Source organism: Hypomesus transpacificus, chromosome 3 (assembly GCF_021917145.1).
Source record: "Hypomesus transpacificus isolate Combined female chromosome 3, fHypTra1, whole genome shotgun sequence".
In the NCBI taxonomy this organism is placed as follows: domain Eukaryota; kingdom Metazoa; phylum Chordata; class Actinopteri; order Osmeriformes; family Osmeridae; genus Hypomesus; species Hypomesus transpacificus.
Genome location: NC_061062.1, coordinates 13,293,756 through 13,315,534, shown reverse-complemented (window position 1 = coordinate 13,315,534; position 21,779 = coordinate 13,293,756). Strand labels below are relative to the sequence as shown.

Below are 21,779 nucleotides of genomic sequence, written 5' to 3'. Positions count from 1 at the left end.
GGAGAAAACTTCAATCGAACCAAAATACTCGCTGACGATAAAGAAGCACACGCACACACGCCTACGCAAATAACGGAAATTGTGATTGGTGCTTATCTTATAGCTAATAATGTTTTATTTGCTTATGCTACTAAGATATGTATGATGCTGTTGTCCACCCGCTGAGCCGGAGGGAGTGTCTCCAGAAATTTCTATCATGATTACCCACGGCAGGGTTGAAGAACTATAGTCAATCCATTGCATCCAATGTGTCCTTTTTGGTATAATGATGCAGTACTCAAATTGGCTTATTGGTGTAAAAAACAGAGCACACATTCGCCAAACATGTCAGACGCCTGACATTGAATGGAGAAGCAGGAGTTCCGTGAACAACAATCATCCACAGCAGCGAAAAATATCTTCGGTTTCTCTCAGCAACCATCTTTGGAAAAATGGTGAGAGGCGAAAAATATTCAACTTCAAACATATGACCGTGTTAGACGGTCTAGTTTATTCACCAGAATAAATATGCAGTTGCCAATCTTGTTTGAACTCTCTTTTTTAACTAGCGTTAGACCAGCTCTATCTCTAATGCACGAATCGGGCAAATGCACGAAATATTAATAACAAAAATGTAGTTTACCCCCGCCCATTATACTAGCTAACATTGCTAGCTTTTTGTTCTGGAACAATAAAATTGTATTGACCGAGACAGATAACCAGCAAGCTAGAGCCTGTAGATTCTTGTTTCGTTCACACCTTGGCTTGGGTCAGAGTTGAGGGTGAGGCTTGCCGCGTGCCTGGTTACCAAGGTGACGGCCAGCTAACATTGCTAGCTACCTCGGCTAGCACTGAAGGCGTGTTTAGTTAATTTTTAAGAGTCCCTTTATTTTGCAGCCTAGATCACTAGCCCTAACAAGGCTGTGCCATGAAAACATCGTAATGTGTTATTTAAACACATCTATTATGGATAATTTACTCATATGCAGTGACCACTTTGAAGAATGGATAGTAAGTGTTAGAGCTAGCTAAATCATCTTGCTTTAGCTGTTACAACAACAGGATATACAGTAATTGACTTGAAGTAGTCTACAGTAACGACGTTAGCCAAAAACATTGACTACTGTACTAGTGAATGTTAGCATTAGCAATATGTAAATAACGATGTTAACGATTAGTTGTAAGTTTCTGATGCTGCATAACACACTTAATGTACTTGTTTTCTATCTTTGTTTGGCATGCAGATTACAAATTAATTAAGAAAATTGGAGAGGGAACGTTTTCCGAGGTGTTGAAAACACAAAGCCTGAGAGATGGGAGGTTCTATGCCTGTAAATCGATGAAGCAGACTATAAACAGGTATTCTTCAGTTCTACTGCCTTAACTTCATCGCCAGGTATGCCATTTTCACGTGCACTGCTGCATGCGAGCTTTATCCTTTGTGGACCCTGGAATCCTGAGCCGGCAGCTTGACACCCCTAGCTTTAAGTAGCCTATTAGGTGACAGCCCGCCCTCCCCATAACCCCCTGAGCCCTGACGTTGACCTTGTGCAATGGAGATGGAGATCTGTTCTGACGCCAGTCACAGTCTTTAGAGCACTGATTTCTATCCATTCATCTCATATCTATAGCCTTATGCATCCAGTGTCGGAATCCGAATTTTTATTCTGATTATTAAAATGAAAGGGTAAATAATAAAAAGTGAAATGTTGCCACAAACCTGCTCTCTACAAAAACATCAAAATCATCATTCAAGTTAGCTCTATCCTGGTGTCATAATGACATAGGCACTGTGACTATAACTGTTTTGTTTTTTTGGCACAGTCTTGAACAGGCCAACAACTTGCGTGAAGTCCAGGCAATGAAGCGACTATGTCCTCACCCAAACATCATTCAGCTTCATGAACTCATATTGTGAGTCTATACTACGCTTCAAAACATGTCTTGATTTAAAACTGACTTATACTGACCTGCAAAGCATTTTCTGACCTGCTAGATCATTCTTTTTATCTATTTTCTAGTGACAAAGAGACGGGATCACTGTCCCTGATCTGTGAGCTCATGGAGATGAACATCTATGAGTTTATACGAGGTCAGTAGAGCTGGGAACATCACAAATTGTTTATGCCACACTGTTACTCAAATTACAGATACTTTAAGGATTCAAACATATTCTTATTAACTTAACCTGTACCACCTGCAGGGCGACAGCATCCTTTGCCAGAAAGTAAAATCAAGCACTACATGTATCAACTCTGCAAGTCACTGGATCACATGCACAGGTAGATTTCTTACACTTCCTGTGGGTAGATTTCTACATTTCCTGTGGGTGTTTTACTGTCTTTTTAGTTGTGGTCATTACAGGAGGTGTAAATTCTTATACACTTGATGTCTAATGAATAATTTCCTGGTTGACTGTCGGGATGGCATCTAAAGGTTGACTCTAAGTATACCATCCCGGTGCTGTCTGTCTGTGGGGTCTTTAGTGACGTAATAGTATGTTTTTCTTTTTGTCTTCTCTAGCTGTGGGATCTTCCACCGAGATGTGAAACCAGAAAACATCCTGATCAAAGTAAGTCCAAACTTCTGCCTTACGCTGATTTGGCTGACAGTGCAGCATCACAAATGACATGAGACACAGTTTACGACAGGTTTAATGGCGAAATATCTGACGGTATCGTTGTCCTGTAAATGGCATGTCGGTTCGAAAGCAAGACGTGCTGAAGCTGGGGGACTTTGGCTCCTGCAGGAGTGTGTACTCCAAGCCACCACACACAGAGTACATCTCCACACGCTGGTACCGCGCCCCGGAGTGCCTCCTGACCGACGGACACTACTCCCTCAAAATGGACATGTGGAGTGTTGGCTGTGTCTTTTATGAGATCATCAGGTACCTGCCAGAGAAATAGACAAGACGTATAGTACATCATATATGTGCTATTCATGGTTATGAGGTTGTTTTTGTTCATGATGTTAACTCCATTGAAGTGGCTGTATAATGCCCCATCTGGCTTAGTTTTGGTCAGGAAGACCAATTTTGCCACCACAGACATGTCACTGACAAACTGTTTACATGTCCTGGATGTCATGTCACAAGTTCTTAATAAGTAATTATCATATCTACGTTGCAGTCTCAAACCCTTGTTTCCAGGAACTAATGAGCTGGACCAGGTAGCAAAGATCCACGAAGTTCTAGGAACACCTGACTCCAGCCTTCTGCAGAAGTTCAAGCAGTAAGTTATTTAACATGAACTTAGCATATGTATACTCAGGCACACACACAGGAAACCATGGCATTTACTGTATGCCCCATAGCATTGTCGAGTAGGTTTGTTTGTGTACTATTGTCAGTTTTTCCTTTGTCCTTCCTGCAGGTCCAGGGCGATGCGGTTTGACTTCCCCTCCCAGAAGGGCAGTGGGATCTCCCAGTTGATTCCTAACTGCCCCGCCCCTGGAATGTCCTTGCTTTACCAGATGTTGGCCTATGACCCTGAGGAACGCATCAGTGCCCGTGCCACCCTGCAGCACGTCTACTTTAGGGACCTTCGGTAAGAAGATAATAGCCACGCGCAAACAACAAAAACAAAAACTGGTGTACACGAGTTAAGACTACAAATGATCGTCTTCTCATTCCATGATGCCTCTTCTCCTCTCCCCCTGGTTCGTCCTCCAGGCTGGCAGAGAGGAGAGCTGACGGTCTTCGAAGGGCCATAGGGACTGTAGAGGGAGGGGAGAGCAGTGGGACCCCCAACTCTGTAGACAAACTGTGGCGCATGGCCAGACAGGGCAGGAGGCAGGTGAGTCACAGCTTCAGCCAGAACGCAATCACAACTGACATTCAGTCACATTTAGTCATTTAGTTATTCTAGGTACATTCTGTCTCGATGTGCAAGTTTGTCTTTGTTAGATGTGCTACCCCCCCCCCCCCCCCGAATAGCTAGATAATTCTACTTCCTGTTCTCTAGCACAACATTAAGCATGTGGCTGAGCCTCTCCTGAGACGCAATGCCCCACACTACAGGATGGAGCTGCCCAAGCTCAGCGTGGTGGTGCCAGCCCCGCAGATATCCTTTCCTGTCTCCACCATGCCCGCGCTGGGCATCTCTCACCGAGGCTCCCTCCCTGCCATCACCTCCAAGAAGTGCCACTCGCGGCTGGCTAAGGTAACGCATCGTCTCTACTGACGTCTGGCAGCTGGGGAAGGATCTGGTTGTGACTGTGTGTTGTGGAGAGTGGCTACAGTATGAGGTGAGCCTGTGTGACGAAGCAGGGTTGTAAAACCAGGGTTGACCCGGGTCTGTCTCTCCCCACAGCCCAGGGAGGAGTCCCACCGCTCGGCCTTCAAGGCCTACTACATGCCGCCCCTGGAGAGGAAACGCGGAGGCTTCTAAACAGCCTTACCCCCAACAGTCTGCGGGAGAAAAAGACCAGACTGAACTGTTCTTTCTGTAAATATGAATAAATCTGCTTGTTTGAGATGTTGAGGATAACATGATTTAACCAAGCCAAGCCTGCCACCTTGTGGAAAGCAGGGCCGACCTTGTGTCCAAGTAGCAATAGCTACTGGGGATGTTCATTTGAAGTGCAAATGAAATATAATGTGCTTTTCAAAGTATATTGGACTCTGTCTTAAGTGTTGGCTCTATGAGATCTCTCAGTCTGTGAGACTGTTGTCTGTTGCCAGATATTATCAAGCCTGATCCCAATGCTTCATAGGTAAATACAAACATGCTTCACACAGTAGTGGTTTTCACCCTTCAGATGAACATAGCATTCTTGTTACTGGGCTCACATTTCTACACTACCCTCAGCCTCAAGCTCATGAATGAACCTTTTTTTAATTGAAAGGAATAATTGAAAAGGCTTCATTTGTATGTGACGAACAAGTCTATAATGTCTTCTCTGTAATATTACTGTTGAAGTATATGTGAATTAATGTTTAGGTCCTTGTTCAGCACTTTAGTATCAAAGACAATTTCACAGCTGGGCATTTTTTTAACAAGAGGATGGAACAACAGAAACCAATGTATTCAAGATTATTTTAATATTATTAATATGTATATTTTCTGCCTTAGAAATATAACTATTTCCTTAAATGATGACAAAACATCCACTAGAGTAATGATCGGTTGTTTTTGCCCCATCAAATCACTGAATTACAATATTATACATATGATACAGAGCAGATTTTAATCTGAAATAATATTAAAATAAATGCTCAATAGATACAAATGTTTTAATAACATCACCATCACTCAACCTAGTAGTTGTCTGTGAGTTCTTGCACACCCAAAATGTAAAGCCATCTTCTTCTAATAAACTAATTTTAAGTGCAAACAATTTTTTCTTTTAAGAGACTATGATTGCAGCATTCAGCTTTACAGATTCAGGTTTCAAGACCAAGGATGTCAAAGCTGAGTGCATCAAGGCAGCCCTCTCATCTCTGCTTTTCTCTCTCCTTTAGAGCAGTTACAAAACATTAACAAAGTAACAAAATCAGTGCAAAGTTCTCACTGGGGAGATTCTAGTCAGGAGAAACAAGACTGCGATTTGTTTAGATGCAAGCAAATCCATTGATGCTTACATGTTTGGCCTTAAAGGGACAGTTCACCCAGATTATGTTTCAGCCTGTATTTCCTGGCCTATTGCGTACTTCCAATGTAAAGGAGGTCAATGTTGTGACATTTGGGTGGACTGTACCTTTATATTCAAGACACATGACTGGTTTGCATCAAAATAAACAGAGCTCGAATTACAGAAACAAAACAACCAAACAGTCGAGGGAGACATGAAAGCAAAAGGGAAAATACAGTAACTAAAACATAAAAAATATATTCTGGAGAAATAAGAATATGGCACACATTGCACCACAACCTCTCTCTCCACATGTCAGATGTCTAACAGAACAGCAGATAACCAGAATCGGGTCAATCACTTGTAGCAAATACTTGGGCTCAGGGTGATTCAAATTATCTAATGTAATGAAGCAAACAAATCAGCCCCAGAAGTTCCTACTGAGGCAAATCAAACACACCTCAATGACTTTCAACGTCTTTAAAGTAATTGATCAATGTAATGGACCCAAGTCTACAGATGAGAGGGAGGGAGGGGGGTGGGTAAAACAAAAAGAACAGAATCTTGCAGTGGTTTGCGGGTGGCGAGCAGAGAAGCCTGTGGCTCTGGGTTGCAGGGTCTTTAGCAGCAGATAGAGAGGCTATACTACAGTTCCACTGGGAGAGCTGGCTGGGTTTTGGGATGACAATAACCCCTGGAAAAGGAAAACAAGGAGATTTGCATTGGGAGAGTTGACACAGCAAAGCAACAACTTTTTATCACCCTCTCATCCTCTGGACTGTTCTCCCTCTAACCCTCTCATCCTCTGGACTGTTCTCCCTCTAACCCTCTCATCCTCTGGACGGTTCTCCCTCTAACCCTCTCATCCTCTGGACTGTTCCCCCTCTAACCCTCTCATCCTCTGGACTGTTCTCCCTCTAACCCTCTCATCCTCTGGACTGTTCTCCCTCTAACCCTCTCATCCTCTGGACTGTTCTCCCTCTAACCCTCTCATCCTCTGGACTGTTCTCCCTCTAACCCTCTCATCCTCTGGACTGTTCTCCCTCTAACCCTCTCATCCTCTGGACGGTTCTCCCTCTAACCCTCTCATCCTCTTGACTGTTCTCCCTATAACCCTCTCATCCTCTGGACTGTTCTCCCTCTAACCCTCTCATCTTCCGGACTGTTCTCCCTCTACCCTGCCTTTAGAGGATTGAGTAACGTGAATCCGTATCACGATAGTTGGAAAACCTTTACCCAGACAAGGACCACATACTTAAGGAAGCGTCTGAGATGTCATAGTCACACACTACCTGGAACCACCCAAGATTACACTAGGAGCCAATGGAACAACTATGGATGAGCCTGGAGATTCTTCTGTTATACATTCTTAGATCCTTAAGTCCTGATGATGCCCAGTCCTACACTAGGCTACAGTAGGAGAACCTCACTGAAGTGCATCTATAACATGGGTGCTTATGAGTGAAGTGTCTTTTAAAGAGTTGGACTGCCAGTTGTGCAAGGATGGTTTGGGAGGCTATTTGAACAAGCTAGGACCTGATCAGATTGTCCCTCCTATGTTAGATGTTTATGCGTTCGTCTTCCAACCTTAAACCTCATCAACATGTGAGTACAGTCCATAGGCTCTGCATATCAGGCTGTGGCTTAAGCAGGAAGGTGTGAGCAGATAGAAGACAAGTATTTGGTAAAGCTGCTATGCCTTGTGGTACAGTCGTGAGCCTACTGTCATGTCCTCCTCAAACGGTTGTATTCTTACCACCTTACATTTCTTAACATCTTGTTTGAATAATGGGCCTTGGTGTGGGGTAGAACACACGTCACAGACAGTTTGAGGTGATATAGCACTGCTTGTGCAGGAACAAACAGCCCTTTCTCCTTAGCTGAGCCTGTTTGTCTGAAATGTCCAGTAGGGAGTCACATGGATCAGGTGCAACAAGGTCACTTCCCTGCCACAGCAAACTGGTTTAGCCTACGACGGGGACTAGAAGGCAAAGAGGAACCCTCGACTAAAGCACACGCGTCTGATTCAAAATGAACTTACCACTTTGCCAGGCCTCGCCCATGTGCAAATAAATCCCTCCTGACAAGCAGTCACTATACAGTCCTCTAGAAATATGAGTACAGTCAGCCTCTCGTGTGCTATCTTTTTACAGATGAGGGGTTCTAGCAGTGGAACGTCTTCCATGCGCGGGCACAGCAGCGTGCCCAGGGTCTTGGCAGGGTCCGTCTTGTTGGTTTTGGTCAGCATGTTGAGCTTGTCGCTGCTCTTGCTGCTGATGTGGCCCATGCTGTGGTTGCGTTTGTGGTCCTTCTCGTGGTGCCGCTCTTTGCGGTCGTGGAGCGACAGCGTGGCAAACTTGCTGACGCCAGTGGCATTGGCGCTATCCATCACTCCCCCGCCCCCTCCTCCTCCACCACCCCCTACAACCCCCCCTCCACCCTTGCTGCTGCTGTTGGCAGTGGTGGTGCCAGCAGAGTGTGGCAGGCTGTTAGAGCGGGGCAGGGGGGTGGGCAGGGGGGTGGTGGCACCGCTGCTGTTGCCGTTAGTGCTGGGGTTGGTGGTGATGATAGCTCCCCCTGGGGGGCTGCTCGCGTTCATGACGTTTGTGTGTGTTCGTGTCCTGGAGAGGGGCAAGTGGGGGAACAGGATATCCTCTGTCAGGTCCCACAGGCAGAGCTGGGTGTCCTGGCCCACAGAGCCAAACCGGTAGGTCACACTAACAGGCCTGCTGTCCGTGGAGTTTCTCTTTGAGAGGCGCGACTGCGTGCTGTTGGCCCGGTCCCGTCCAAACTGGACCTGGTCCTGGAAGTCCTCGTCGCTGCCACTGAACTCCATGGGGTCGCAGCCCTCCTCCACGCTGGTGGTGTAGTGATCAAAGGCCACAACACTGACCCAGGACTTGTGTCCATGGCCCCGGGCGATGACCCGGCAGTCCAGGAAGGACCAGACGGTCACCAGGTCGTCCTCACCGCCCGCCACGATGTACTTCCCATCGGGGCTCCAGCAGACGCACAGCAGGCCGCCAAAGTAGCTCTTCATGGTGCCATGAAGCTCCACCGCGTCAAAATTGAACACGCGCAAAAATCCGTCTTGGCTCACGCACGCCAGAAACTTGCCGTCGGGGGAGAAGGAGAACTCGTGGAGCGCCCCCTCGCCCACCGTCCACTTCAGCAGGGGGTTGCGTGTGGACTTGCTCTTGCAGGTGTGCACAGAGTAGTTCTCGCCCTGCTTCAGCAGCTGGTAGTGCGGTGCCGTGGTTCCACAGGTGTGCTCCACGTTGTACAGGTACATGTTCCCACTGGCGTGGGACACCAGAAACAGGCTCTCGGACCCAGGGACCCATTTCACACATGTCACTCGTGACTTGTCTATGAGTCTCTGGGGAAGGGGGAGGAGGAGTGAAGGAGAAAAAGGGAAAATGTCACATTTTGTATGTTCATGAGTTTTACAGGACTTTAGACCTTAGGATCTAAAAGGATTGGACACAAATCAGCTACAATATGTGAAGACACTTCTAACTAGGCATCTGATTGGCTAGAGAGACAGCTACATTGCTTCTACCTGCCCTGTCCCTTTACACAGAAGGCAGACTTTAGGGCTTCTGACTTACCTCCTCGTTAAACAGCTTGCTTGTCTCCTTCTTGATGGGGTCAATAAGCTGCACCTGGCCAGCTGAGAAGCCCACTAGCAGACACACACTCTCTGCTGTGGCTGTCAGGTGATTGAAATCGTGGCAGGTGGGTTGCGTTCCCTTGTATATCCGCTTGTCTATGGGCTTACTCAGGTCTGCAGCCTACAAGAACCACACACACACACAAACACACGCACACAGAGTTAGCTCTTAGAGGGCAGTCACCCCCTTTAGATACTGTGACCTGAGATATTGGGGCACTTTTTAATGAATACATCAGACAACAGTGATACCAATTACTGGCACAATGGACCGAAAAATGACACTAGCTGCAACAATAAAATGATACACCATATCTTTCAAGAAAGCCAGGCTGTCTTTCAGATAAGATGTGTTTGTGTTTTACAAATCATCTATTGTTAAAAATCAGTCAGAGGGGGGATTTCCTTAAGGTTTACTGGCCACTAGTATATAAGAGGTCATTCCTGAGTGCTCTTTTAAGTCAACAAGTGTTCTGCTATCCACAGTCAACTAAAATAAGGGTTAACCACAAGGGTACTGTCCATTTGTGACATTACAGCTTTTAACTCCCAGACATGTTAGGCAATGACACACTAACCACATAGGACATTTAGGAATCACACAAACACAGCATAGGATCTGAAACCAAGCATGCAAGTTAACCAGTTCCTCCTACTAGACCTGCAGTGTCATCATTACTGACAAAGTATAAGTTACGGCCACATAACCAGTTTGAAATATGCACCGACAACTAGTGATTTATTCTGCTCGACAGGCTTTAGGTACTGATTATGAATAGCTAGCCAGCCAGCTGCAGGTTATGTCATGTTAGTTTAGCTTAGCCTGGGATAGCTTCAGCGGGTCACATTAGACCCAGCATCCCGGTTCTGCTGCACGTCAACCCTCTAACAGCGGAGGTCACACGTATCCATGCGCAAGCATTAAATTTACAATACTGTGAAGTCTGCCAGTTCAAAGACCGTGGGGAGATGTCCCAGTGCCAGGGCTTTCAGAAACAAGCTACTGGCTAGATGGCTGTCTGGCTGGTTATAGCTGCGATGAATACAATACCTAGAAGAACACTTTTAAGGGTTGTGCTAAGTTAGCTAGTAGCACTAGCCAGCTAGCTAGCCACTGATGCTAACCGAGTACAGTACTGTCAGTAGCTGTCACTTTGTTTTGGTCAAAATTCTCGCAAGTAAGGTAACATAAACCTGAGGTAATAAAAATGTCTGGCAACCTAGGCAATGGATAGAGACATTGTAAAACATTCGACAGTTTTAGCAGGAAGTTTACCTTTCTAACGCCTTTGTAGATATAGAAGTAGAGCTCCCGGCCCACATTGAAACAGATTCTGTCGCCGTTCCCAGACTGGTCATTGACGTTAACGAAGGAGACTTTGACGGGGTTCGAGCCTTGGGAATTGAAAGGCACTCTGTTGGGTCGGCTGTATTCGGAGTGAGTGAGGAGTTTATAGACACCTTCCCGTGTGGTGAACTGAGTTTTAATTTCGTTCATCTCCTTCCCTCCTCCCTCCGCTGCCATCTTTGAAATTAACATTCATCCTTCCTCGGGCCCGGATCTTACGCACTGAGCGTGCGCTTTCCCGTTCACCACTGGAGGAAAGTGGCGACTGTCGAGAAGAATTCTCTGGCACTCAAATCTCTCAAACTGTATTTTGTGGCGTGCGCGTGCAACTGTGGTGCATGTGCGATCAATGGCAAACGTCTTTTCTAACTGTTTAATCCCGACGAAACACACCTTCCATGATAACGCTTATCAATCAAGATAAGTCAATCAAATGCATCCTCATCAGTTAATTTATCTGAGATCAGCTGCGTTGTGATGAGTAATTGAACAATTAACAAACTTCAAACGTGACCTTTAAACAACTGGTCTAGATTGAATCATAAAATATATATCTGATGAAAAAAATATTGAATTAAAATGCATTGTTGATGAATAGAAATCACTTAATGTCACTGCGCACCTGCTGAAACGGCACCAGCATGGCAACTTCAAGGCGAAAGCGACACCACTCAAATCGAGGTAGGTCTAATAATATATAAAATAACTTTTCGACAAAAGCAAAATATTCACCCCAAACAATTCTGCAAAACTGCAAAGCTAGGCTCTTTATTTTTTCGGTTGCTCAGGCGGAGGAAAAGTTGTTTCAAACGGCTCAAGTAATGTGGATAAATTGGCTTTCAGATATATGGTGAGTAAATTACCTAGCTATAACAGAAGGCAAATAAAGCTTAGCAACACTAAAGATTATCGGCTAGGCCCCATTTTCTCGTCAATCGTCATATTATAGTTTACAGGCCTATAATTAGCCCTAAGTTTTTTTCAGAGGGAGATTTCTGTGTACCTGTGTCATTTGTCTTTCACCTGGACGAAGCAGCACGTGATACAGGATCAGGATGCCTCATTCCTCTTCTCTTTCTGCAGATGTGTAAGGTGGAGTCAAGCACAGATTCAGAGTCTGATGTTAGTCCCAGATGGTCAGACACCAGCACTATGGTATTACATTTGTGGTCTGTCCTCTGAATGACAATACCCTGGTTTATTTGAGCTCTATTTAGATACCTGTAAAAGAGTCCCAGAATCAACCCAATGTTGTATGATGTTGATGTTGCTGTTACTCTCAGGGCTGTGTTAGCAGTGCAGCAGAAAGCAGACCAGTCCAGCGGAGTTTGTTATGCGGACATAAGCCTGCTGGTCGACATCCTTCATATCACTGCTTGGTACACATCCCCCCTCTCTTATGTCTGTTCATACTTTAGAGCTGATCTTCTCATTCTAAAAATCAAATGTTACATACTGGAGACCTGCTGAGCTCATGTCTTTAGCTCCAGTGTGGGAGCTGAGCACAAGTGTCTTTCTGTCTCAAGTCCATAGATCCCTACGATGGGAGCTCAGAGGACTCAGACGTGTCCGACTCACTGAGCTTCCCCTGGAGGCAGAGGCAGCCGCAGGCGGGCTGTCGTTGGGGGAGGACCAGCCGCCGGGTCCCCTTTCACTCTGCCCCCCCACTCCTCCGAGGCGTCAGCCTGAACGAGCTGAGGGCCGTAGAGACAGAACCTGGCAGGGCTGAGCAGAACCAACAGAAGACCTTGGACATCCAGATGAGGTCAACCAGCGAGTTGGATCATTGGATTTGTGGCTTGGAGACCTCATCCTCTGGCCATAGCAGAGAGGGAGAGAGTAATCTGCCTGAAAGCACTTTTGAATCAGGAGGGCGAACTAGATCTGTGGATTCTGGGATGCATACCACATCCTCCCCTTTCCCCTGTGTGGGAGAAAATTCTCTCTGCCTTCCAGGAATGTCTCCAGAGAAGTCTGTAGACAGCCCCTTCCCTCTCAGCTGTGCATCCAAAAGAAAGTTGGGTCTTCTTGGTGTGCCAGGCAAGGAGGAAGAGACTAGGAAGAGGCTGTGTGTCTCTAGAATGGAGATGGGAGAAGACTCTAGTATGGATGTGAGTTAGATCTTTGCAGGTCTTACAAAATGCATATCAAAATGCACACTTGAACCATGACAATAACTTGTCCTGCTCTCCTTCACAGGTCTATAGCATCCGGTGAGGTCAGAGGTCTTCCTAGCCTCCAGGGTTTTTGTTCACACCATGTGAAGCCGCTGCATAAGAAATGCATGTGCACATTACCTTTCTTTCTTTGGGAAACAAGTCTTGTCAGTTTAGAGGATTTCACTGATGCCCATTTTGGTTGAACATATCTTGAAATATTTATTTGTTTAATGTATTAATTTTGGGCTCTTCCACTATTGTATGGTCGTATCATGGATATTGTGAAGTCTTTAGACTTTGATATAAAATAAACACATGGTTCTGAACAGTTTTTCCTGTGTCTTTAGTTTTTAAAACCCTATTAATAATGAAAGCTAAAAATAAAATGACAATGTTTGGGGCAAGCAAATAACTGTACATGTTCCACCTGCATTCAAACAGATGCAAAATACAACTACTGTATGAGTCATTGGTGCATTTTATTTTCCATGTTATTAACTTGATACATATGTTATTTTCCTTCATAAAAACATACAAATTCCTTCCTAAAAAACACTTCTACCTTCCTTTATCAAACCCATCCTCCTTTCCATTCACAGACCACCTGACCACATTCTCAGACCTTCCAGAAAACTTCCTACAACACCATCAATGGATACATGCAAAACTTCCAGTTAAATGACCACTAAACTACGACTCGGATTATGTCATGTTTTAGATTAGACCACATGACAGAGTACGTTCTAAATGGACTTGACTACACAGAACAGGTTACTAATGATCAACAGAGGAGATTATAGAGTTAATATGGTTTCTCCACTGTATTCTGGGGTGTGTTATGTCTACTCATTGCAGAGGACAGCCACCCCGCGCTCGTAGAAGTTGTGAGGGTCCTCCTTGGTGGCGATGTCAAAGTCTACAGTGAAAATAAGGTCCGCTCTGGTGAAGTTCAGGTACACTGGCAAAGTCACCTGGGAGAGAAACGATGAGAATCGTCAGTGATACAGACTTGAGCCATAAACAGGCATAGTGAATGTACTTCCATATCATTTCATTTAGAATGCATCAAACAGACTCGGAAACATCCGATGGCTCTGGCTGTCCAGTGAGCTGCGGGTCGTACCATGTGTCTCTTCTCAGTGCTGCACTGTTTGATCCAGCGCAGCTGTGTGAGGGGCAGCTCTGTGGAGATGGTGGTGGACAGGGACAGCTTGTTGTTGGCGCAGGTGGCCCCCTGCAGCTTCAGACCTGGGAGGAGGAAGACGTGGACGGGACGGACAGGTACAACAGAGAGAGAGTCAGCTTCACAACAACACAACAGTAACTGAAGGTGGAGACTAAAACTCATTGAGTTGATAAGTTCATTAAGGAGCCATGGTGAATCTCATGTTTACAGTGACTCAGACTCTAGTTGTGCCCTCAGCTACATGGCTGGATGACTGATGTTGATCTGACCTTTGATGCCGAAGCTGCAGGCATCGAGAGCGGCTCCCTGGGCAGTGGTGACGTTGACCTCCAGACAGAGCTCCTCCAGGGACCAGCTGTTGGCCTGGGCCACGTACTGACGGGTGGCTGTGATGTAGGCCTCAGGCACAAACAGGCTGCCCAGGCACACATGGATGTTCTGTAGAGGAGAAAAAAAGAGGACAGAGAGGAGAGGTTAAGACACAAGAGGAGAAGAAGAAGAGAGGAGGGAGGAGGTTAGGTCAGAACAACCAGCTGTACACATCTTTTGTTTGAGGACTTGAGAGGTTTGCGTACCTTGAGCTCCTTTGCACCCCCGCTGGCGGCTCCCTGGGAGATCTGCTGTAGCTGCTTGATCCTCTCACTGAAGTCAGCTACCCACTGGATCACAGTCAGGGAGGCTGGCACTGTGTAGCGGCACCAGCCACGAGGCAGGATGCCTGGAGTAAACACACATGGGATAGGCATGAGGACACAAACACAGATCGCCCCCCGCCCCACCCCATTGGGAGTACATTTGGGTGTAATTACAGTGGGAGAGAATTAAGGTATGTGTGTGTGTGTGTACCTTTGACCAGGTCATTGATGAGCGTGCGTAGGTCGTTGGTCTGCTTCTTCTTGCCCTCACAGACGTGCACCACGTCGGTCAGGTCCTGCCTCACCTCCTGCAGCATGCGGCCGCCCATCTTCACCTCGCGCTCGAAGAAGCGGAACAGAGGGTCCTGAAAAACGGGGACGGAAAAGCTTGTTAACATCTTTGCAAAACGTACCCGTCTCCAACCAGACGCGTCTCTGATCTCCTGGGAGCCGACCCCCGATCCTACATCTGCTACAGGAGACAGTGGACAGACCCATTCCCCCTGCCACAGTACCTTGATGTTGTCGACAGTGCGCTTGAGCGGGTTGACCGCCTCGGGGATGAGCTGCAGCCAGTTGCTGGAGGTGGTGCGGATGGTCCTCATCCAGGCCGGCTGGGTGTCCGAGGACGAGGCGGTCCTCTGCTTCTTCTCAGTCTCGTAGGCCAGGTCGTCCTCATCCTCCAACATCTGCATTTTCAGCATCTTACCCATCATGTCCGTGCCTGAGGCAGCCAGCAGGGGGAGACAGCCAGGCACGAGGGAGGAAGTGGGGGAGGGCGCATGCCCGTGGTGCATTGAAGGGAGGGAGGGGGGGGAGGAAGAAGAAATTAATTGTGGACGACGTACACGAAGCATTGCAACGCCTTAAAACAAGTTAATCCTAAGAAAGGTCGTGTTTAATGTAGACCTGTCAAGCAGGCACACAGGCAGATAGACTGAAAACAGAAGGGATCAAAGACCGTCAGACACATGCATATCATGTCAGACATGTAAAAACAAAATGAAGAGTGTTCCAGAGCTCTGTGAGGATAGAGTGAGGGAGAGAAGGACAGGGAGAAGGATGGCAGACTGTGGGGATGGTGGAAGTTGGACCACGGTGAAGGGACCAGGGAGGGTGGGATCAGAGTGAGAGGACCAGGGTAGGTGGGGGTTGGCTGGGGGAGACAGGGTGACGGTACCAGGGATGGACCAGGGGCAAGGGACCAGGGATGGACCAGGGGGAAGCGGTCTGATGGATGTGAACAGTACAGCTGCTGGAGGGTGAGGACGCAGAGACGCCCCCCTGAGCCTGCCCAGGTCCGAGCACCCCCAGCCCTGTGTCGCTCTCCTTATCACCAGAGTCCTCCAGTACTGCCTGGTCAACACTGGCTCCAGGCCGCAAGGCTCGGACTAGGTAGTAAGACAGAGCGACAGCAGTGGAGATGCTCTACCCAGAGATAGTTCTCATCCTGTCAGCCCGCTTGGAAGAGGCTGTGGAGAGATCTGTTAATGCTACAGTACACACACACACACACACACAAACACACACACGTAGGAGCAGCAATGGGAACAGAAAAAAACCCCAGCCGCCTCGCTTCTGCAGCAAGCTCAACGCCAGCTCCAGGAAGCTCCATTACTCTGGGAGAGAAAAGGAGATGAAGGGGTGGAACCACACAGGGAAGAGGGAAAGCAGGAAGTCTCCATCATGGGACCGCTAAAGAAAATCCCACTGAGATGGAAATGGCCCCCGGCGTCGGCGACAAGAGACCACTGGCCAAAGCGTACCCTGAGTGGTGAGCAGGACCTTCTCCGCGTTGCTAGGCAACCCTAGCCAAGATGGCGTCTGGGTGTCGGGAAGCATCTCCACCCAGTGCATGAACTCCTCCCTCCTGAAACAAACACACACACACACAATTGTTAAAAAGTTAAATATCTAAGAATAAGTTGTGGTTTTAGGCCAAAATATTCCCCTCACTGTCCCAGTACCGTCCAGCACTGTCCCCGCTCCCCCAATCTGGCCAGCCACTGACCGTATTCCCTCGGGCATTTTGATGTCCTTGTGTCCGTCCACCTTGAAGGCTAGTTTGAACTCGCTGTCAAAGCTCCTAGTGGTGAAGATGCGGTCCAGGAAGGTGTTGAGCAGCCGCTGGTCGAACTCGTTGTCGATGCGGCCGCCGTAGATGGACTGGGCCATCAGGGTCTTCAGGGCTGCCCAGGGGATCTTGTCAGGGGAGATGTTCTGACGGCCCTGTGAGGAGAGAGGACAGCCAGGGTCAGATGAGGAGAAGACTTGGACCTAGCCATGGAGTCTAGCTGGTGTGCTGGTGCACTAAGTGCCCGACCTTAGCGGTGTCGTCCAGCCAGGTGTCGACCGTGTCGCAGGCGGAGCGCAGGTCGGACTCTCCAAACTCGTACTTCTTGGACCAGCCCAGTGGGGCGTAGCGGAGACGCTCCTGGATTACGGCGTGGAACCAGGCCAGCAGGAAGTAGAGCCGGGCACGCTCGTTGGGAGCCTGGGGGGGGGGAGGAGGAGGAGAAGGGTTACTACAGGCAACCAAGAGGAGAGGGAACAAAAAAAGTGCTGAGATGTGTCTTAACGTGCATTATTCATTGTGTGTGTGTGTGTGTGTGTGTGAGAGAGACCACCTTGCACATGCGGGCCACGGGGATGCTGCTGAAGGTTCGGAGCATGTTGGCCTTGACGCCTGGAGGAGGTTCGAACACGAAGATACGACCAGCCCTCAGCAAGTTGACTGGTACCTGGAGGGAGGAAGAGGAGGAGGACAGTCAGAATGCAGAGAAGGAAACCAAAACAGAGAGCTGGAGAGCAGAGGTAGTATGGGGGAGGAGGGGGAGAGAGAGAGAGAAGGCGGACCTTGGGGTTGATCTCCATGGTGAGGAAGAGGCGGAAGCAGGCGTGAGGCTGCATGGAGTGCAGCTTCTTCTCCAGCTGCATCAGCCAGCCAGGAGCCAGGTGGACGTTCTCCAACATGACCCACCTGCAGCAGCACACAAACACAGGTTCACCAGGAGCACACGCAAGGTTTACGCGTAGGTCTATGGCTCGGTCTGGCCTGCTCTAAGCTTGTCCTTGCTGCCAGCAGTCCTCACCTGCCAGACTTGACTGCAGTGTTGATGTCTCGGTCAGCTTTGTTGAAGCCCTCAGCAGAACCTGGGGAGAAAAAAAATAAAATAAATGCATGTTTAGAATCCAATTCTTTTCTCCAGTCACTGCGTGTGAGAGAGAGAGAGCACGTTCAAGGTCTTTTCTCCAGTCACTGCGTGAGAGAGAGAGAGAGCACGTTCAAGGTCTTCTCACCGATGGAGATAGAGGTGATGTGTTTGCTCTGCTCGGCAGCCAGGTCTCTGACCAGGCCGCTGGCATCGTATCCAGGAACGGAGCACATCAGAACTGGGGTGCTGGGCTTCACCTGCAGACACACACACACACATACAGACACACACGGGGTGAGTCCAAGAAAGATGGGAAAGTACTGCAGGGGAGCTGGAGGAAGCAGGGCTGCTGTAGTTCAGCTGCTCTACGAGGTCTACCTCGTTGTCCACAATGTTGGCCAGGTCCAGCGGCTGCTCGATGATGGCCATGAAGGTCTCCCCCAGCACCTTGGAGACAAAGATGTGCGACATGGCGAGCAGGCGGTCGGGACGGAAGGCCTGGATCAGCAGCAGCTGGTGGACCGCCTGGCCAATGGTAGCTGGGCAGAAAGTAGTAGAGAAGGAAAGTTAGAAATGTGACATATTCCATGGAAGATGTTTATTATCATTAAAAAAAATGAACGAGGTGTTTGCAAGAGGTGTATCATGGTCCTATGCAGCTGCCATGTAGACTTACTGGCCTGCTTCTCCTCAGCCCACAGGTAAGGAACAGACAGCTCTGGGGAGTTGCTCTCGATCCACATGAAGAATTGCTGCAACCAAGAGAAATCCAGTCAACTTCCCTCATTTCCCTCCGTCCATACAGACTGGATCTTTCCCATCATATACTCCTCCTCCTCCCCCTCCCCTCCGTACCTCGTCAGCCTCCACCTTGTCCACCAGGTCTTTGAAGGCGGCCAGGCGGCTGAGGCGGATCATGCCCTCGCTCTGCTCCGAGGTCAGCCCCTTCACCTTGGGCACCGCCGTCCCCGTCAGCACGATCTCCTTCCCACGCAGGTAGTGCTGGAACTCGGCATCATACGGAGGCTCGCTGGACAGGCGGGGGGGGGGGGGATAGTTAGACAGGAAATGCATGTCATGGTGACGGTATCAACAACATCATTGTGTCTCAACTGTTAAGCGTGCTGCATCTTACCTGGGAACGCCCTTGAGGTTGATCCTAGCCAGCAGCATAGCGAAGGTGATGTGGTCCTGATGCAGCATGCCTCGAGCCACCCTGTTAAAGGCCACCTACACACACACACACGCGCACAGGGTTGGGACCACTAAACCCTCTCTGCCATCTTCTGAACCTTGATGTTCCAAAAGGGTGTGAGTGTGTTACCTGGAAGAGGTCCTTGGTGACGATATCCAGGCGCTGGGTGTGGTCGGTGAGGCCCTTCAAGTTGCTGTTCTCGTACAGCACCGTGTGGTAGCTGTCCAGGAAGAAGTGGAGAGAGTACTGGTACAGGAAGTGCATCTGGAGGACAGGAAGTCAAGAGGTTAGTTGACCAGTACATGTGAAAGAGAGGTAAAGAGTGCATGTGTATGCGTGTGAAGTTGTGCGTGTATGCGTAGGTGTGCGTGCGTGCATGTGTGAGTACCTGGTTGAGGGACTCCATGGTGAAGTAGATGCTGCTGCAGGCACTGGCCAGGGGAATGTACTGCTGAGACACAGCCTCCACCTCGGCCATGACAATGTCCGTCTCCTCCACCTTCCTGGTCACCTCGGCCGCCTCCTTCTTCAGGTTCTCCAGGGTGGTGATGATGGTGTCGTCGTCAAGGATGCGACCCTTGACCTCGTTGAGGGCCTGCAGGAGGGATTTCTCCAGCTGGCGCAGACGCAGTTGGAATTCACCTGGGAGGTGAGGGTGGGAGGGTTAAAAAGTGCATTTATGGAGGGGTGACTGTGTGCGTGTGTGTGCTAAAGGGAGAGCGACAGCGAGCAAGAACATATCTGTGTGTGTGTGAGAGGAGTAAGAGTGTGTGTGTGTGTGAGAGGAGTAAGAGTGTGTGTGTGTGTGTGTGTGTGTGTGAGAGGAGTAAGAGTGTGTGTGTGTGTGTGTGTGTGTGTGAGAGAGAGGAGTAAGAGTGTGTGTGTGTGTGAGAGGAGTAAGAGTGTGTGTGAGGACGCATGCGTGTGCCCTCACCCTGCAGCTTGAGCAGGTCTGAGCGCTTCTCGTCCACGTCCGGCCTCTCGGCCTTCAGCACCTCGTTGAGACACTGGCTCTGCAGACTGGAGCGCGTCACCGTGAAGTTGACGAACGTCACGCGAGAACACAAGTCTGGAGGGAACTCCACCTGCACCACACCCACACACAGCAGAGTGAGACCTTCTACACCACAGTTAACACAGGAACACACGGGCCTCTGTGTTTAAGCTGCATTACTGTCGACCAATCACGTGCCACGCGGTGTTAGCGTTGACCAATCGCTCACCGTGGGATCTCGGGTGGACAGGAAGATGACAAAGGAAGGTGAAAGGTCGATGTCCTGGTCGCCGAGGGTGATGAGGACACGCCCTCCGGTCCTGCGCACCTCTCTGTTGAGGACGGGGTTGAGGATAGGGTCGTAGCTCTCCACGTCCTGGGGGGAAGGGCAATATTCAGACGTCAAAAACGTTATCGACGCTCAAAGTATCGGTTAAATGAAACACAGGGCAGTCTCTTCAGGTCTGGGTCAGGGGTTACCTGAACCAGCAGGGGGTTTCCAAATCGCAGGGCACTCTCCAGGTTCTTGCGGAAGGCATCGTCCAGGAAGCTGGTCCGGGTGATCTTCCTGTCCTTGTACTCGTTCATGATGAACTCAGTGGCCTGGCCTGACGGGTCAATGATCAGAGGGTACCTAAGGAAAAGGGAGACATGGAGGTTGAATGACGGCAGCAAGATCGTGCCTGTGTCCATATGGCCCCTCTTCCAACACCAAGTTGGGCACTTTTAGTATCCATGTTCCATAATCCTTTTAGAAGAGAAGCTTCCAGAAAAGCCTCACACACCGCCGGAGCCACTACGGCGTCCGCACTGACCTGTTGAACCTCTTCAGCATGATGGCGTTCTCCGTGCACAGGTCGTCGGCGGGCAGGGAGCTGGCCTGCCAGCGGAGACGCTCGTCCGCGTTGGACAGATACTCCGTCCTGGCGATGTCTGTACGGAACTGTGGAGGAGGAGCAGGGGGGGTGTTAGATAGAAAAAAAACAAACCGACCCTTCCAGAGAAGTTCAAGATAGAAGCACAAGAAGAAGTCAGGAGGGTAGGGTGAGTATCTACCTGTACGTTAGCCTGCTGTAAGTGGTGGGACCAGGTGGTGAACAGGTTCTGTCTCATCTGCTGCTCAAAGTAGCCGGCGTAGGCGATGAAGGCAGCGGAGAGCAGGCAGTCTCCAGCGATGGTGGACATCTGGTTCTTGAAGGTCTCGCTGGTCTTCTCCCAGCGCTCTCTCTCCGCTGACAGACTCTTCAGCAGGGCCGTGCTGCGGTTCACCTGGCGGACAACCACACGTCAGACTCACACACACACCCACAGATGGAGAGATCGACGGATAGGCGAAGAGGTGATTGGACAGGTGAATGCACAGACTGCTTGACGACCTGAGGGTGAAGGTGTGAAAATGGTGTAATAGTGTGCATGTGTGTGCCTGTGAAGTGTGAGTGTTTGCAGGGGTGTGTGTGTGTGTGCGTGTGTGGGGGGGGTATTTGCAGGTGTGCATGTGTGTGTGTTGATGCGCAGGTGTGTGTTACCTTGGCCTCCACGGCGGCCAGGTCAGCCTTGATGGCCTGGGCCTCGGAGATGAGGACGGCGTACTCCTCCTTGTAGCGGGCGATGGAAGCTTCCAGGTCTCTGATCATCTGCTCCACCTCCTCGGCCTTCGACTTGTTGTCCTTGGCGTCGTCCTCCAGCTTCTGCAGCTCGTTCCGCAGGGGCTCCACGCGCTTCAGCATGTCAGCATAGTTCAGCTGGGAGAGGGGCGGCAGGGGAGAACGGTCACTGTGGTCAATGTCAAGAGGCTAACTCAGTGGCCGTGTTAGTTAAAGTAGGACTAATATTAGGACTTGAGGGGGGGAGGGGGGGTCAATTTCAACGTATCCAAAATTC

At 49.0% G+C, this 21,779-nt stretch overlaps 4 protein-coding genes across 6 annotated transcripts in view; 2 read left to right on the top strand and 2 right to left on the bottom strand.

Moving 5' to 3' along the window:
* The first annotated feature begins 12 nt into the window (after positions 1-12).
* On the top strand, positions 13-5,786 carry LOC124466500 (MAPK/MAK/MRK overlapping kinase-like). Of its 2 annotated transcripts, none has more exons than XM_047018398.1 (12): positions 13-434; positions 1,224-1,338; positions 1,804-1,893; positions 2,001-2,071; positions 2,183-2,261; positions 2,503-2,551; positions 2,691-2,869; positions 3,111-3,212; positions 3,354-3,527; positions 3,653-3,776; positions 3,945-4,142; positions 4,293-5,786. In XM_047018398.1, exons 1-12 carry the CDS (start codon positions 266-268, stop codon positions 4,368-4,370), a joined length of 1,428 nt encoding a protein of 475 aa, XP_046874354.1. In that variant the 5' UTR covers positions 13-265; the 3' UTR covers positions 4,371-5,786. The 2 variants fall into 2 exon arrangements, with proteins under 2 accessions (XP_046874354.1, XP_046874355.1); XM_047018399.1 differs by lacking the exon at positions 13-434 and adding an exon at positions 783-990.
* Positions 5,005-10,806, bottom strand: wdr20a (WD repeat domain 20a). Its single transcript, XM_047018394.1, has 4 exons — positions 10,503-10,806; positions 9,165-9,347; positions 7,595-8,932; positions 5,005-6,247 (listed from the first exon to the last, which is right to left on the bottom strand). The coding sequence occupies exons 1-4, from the start codon at positions 10,764-10,766 to the stop codon at positions 6,194-6,196; spliced, it is 1,839 nt and encodes a 612-aa protein (XP_046874350.1). The 5' UTR covers positions 10,767-10,806; the 3' UTR covers positions 5,005-6,193.
* A 514-nt stretch (positions 10,807-11,320) lies between these two features.
* Positions 11,321-12,694, top strand: LOC124489333. The gene is made up of 4 exons (XM_047051975.1): positions 11,321-11,424; positions 11,658-11,729; positions 11,858-11,953; positions 12,101-12,694. Exons 1-4 carry the CDS (start codon positions 11,422-11,424, stop codon positions 12,692-12,694), a joined length of 765 nt encoding a protein of 254 aa, XP_046907931.1. The 5' UTR covers positions 11,321-11,421.
* Positions 12,695-13,191: 497 nt separating this feature from the next.
* Positions 13,192-21,779, bottom strand: part of dync1h1 (dynein, cytoplasmic 1, heavy chain 1) — a 29,701-nt gene continuing 21,113 nt past the window's right edge. For both annotated transcript variants that reach the window (XM_047018338.1, XM_047018339.1), the window contains exons 53-77: positions 21,425-21,640; positions 20,955-21,167; positions 20,714-20,841; positions 20,379-20,532; positions 20,128-20,274; positions 19,839-19,989; positions 19,293-19,546; positions 19,034-19,168; positions 18,845-18,939; positions 18,565-18,739; positions 18,386-18,461; positions 18,088-18,248; positions 17,855-17,966; positions 17,647-17,707; positions 17,411-17,534; positions 17,182-17,295; positions 16,878-17,048; positions 16,566-16,783; positions 16,321-16,424; positions 15,070-15,278; positions 14,766-14,919; positions 14,495-14,637; positions 14,189-14,357; positions 13,857-13,981; positions 13,192-13,704 (exon numbers count right to left, since the gene is read on the bottom strand). In XM_047018338.1, coding sequence (XP_046874294.1) covers positions 13,576-13,704; positions 13,857-13,981; positions 14,189-14,357; positions 14,495-14,637; positions 14,766-14,919; positions 15,070-15,278; positions 16,321-16,424; positions 16,566-16,783; positions 16,878-17,048; positions 17,182-17,295; positions 17,411-17,534; positions 17,647-17,707; positions 17,855-17,966; positions 18,088-18,248; positions 18,386-18,461; positions 18,565-18,739; positions 18,845-18,939; positions 19,034-19,168; positions 19,293-19,546; positions 19,839-19,989; positions 20,128-20,274; positions 20,379-20,532; positions 20,714-20,841; positions 20,955-21,167; positions 21,425-21,640 — 3,738 coding nt within the window. In that variant the 3' untranslated portion in view covers positions 13,192-13,575. The remainder of the gene's footprint in view (positions 13,705-13,856; positions 13,982-14,188; positions 14,358-14,494; positions 14,638-14,765; positions 14,920-15,069; positions 15,279-16,320; positions 16,425-16,565; positions 16,784-16,877; positions 17,049-17,181; positions 17,296-17,410; positions 17,535-17,646; positions 17,708-17,854; positions 17,967-18,087; positions 18,249-18,385; positions 18,462-18,564; positions 18,740-18,844; positions 18,940-19,033; positions 19,169-19,292; positions 19,547-19,838; positions 19,990-20,127; positions 20,275-20,378; positions 20,533-20,713; positions 20,842-20,954; positions 21,168-21,424; positions 21,641-21,779) is intronic.

Bases quoted from the DNA above. Each gene is read 5' to 3' on its own strand.
- LOC124466500 (XM_047018398.1), top strand. From the start codon at position 266: ATGATGCAGTACTCAAATTGGCTTATTGGTGTAAAAAACAGAGCACAC. The intron at 1,339-1,803 runs GTATTCTTCAGT...TTTTTGGCACAG, and splicing joins ATGAAGCAGACTATAAACAG to TCTTGAACAGGCCAACAACT. The intron at 4,143-4,292 runs GTAACGCATCGT...CTCTCCCCACAG, and splicing joins GCCACTCGCGGCTGGCTAAG to CCCAGGGAGGAGTCCCACCG.
- wdr20a (XM_047018394.1), bottom strand. From the start codon at position 10,766: ATGTTAATTTCAAAGATGGCAGCGGAGGGAGGAGGGAAGGAGATGAAC. The intron at 8,933-9,164 runs GTAAGTCAGAAG...CCCCTTCCCCAG, and splicing joins GCAAGCTGTTTAACGAGGAG to AGACTCATAGACAAGTCACG. The intron at 6,248-7,594 runs GTAAGTTCATTT...TTCCTTTTCCAG, and splicing joins GGGCGAGGCCTGGCAAAGTG to GGGTTATTGTCATCCCAAAA.
- LOC124489333 (XM_047051975.1), top strand. The intron at 11,730-11,857 runs GTATTACATTTG...TGTTACTCTCAG, and splicing joins GGTCAGACACCAGCACTATG to GGCTGTGTTAGCAGTGCAGC. The intron at 11,954-12,100 runs GTACACATCCCC...TTCTGTCTCAAG, and splicing joins ATCCTTCATATCACTGCTTG to TCCATAGATCCCTACGATGG.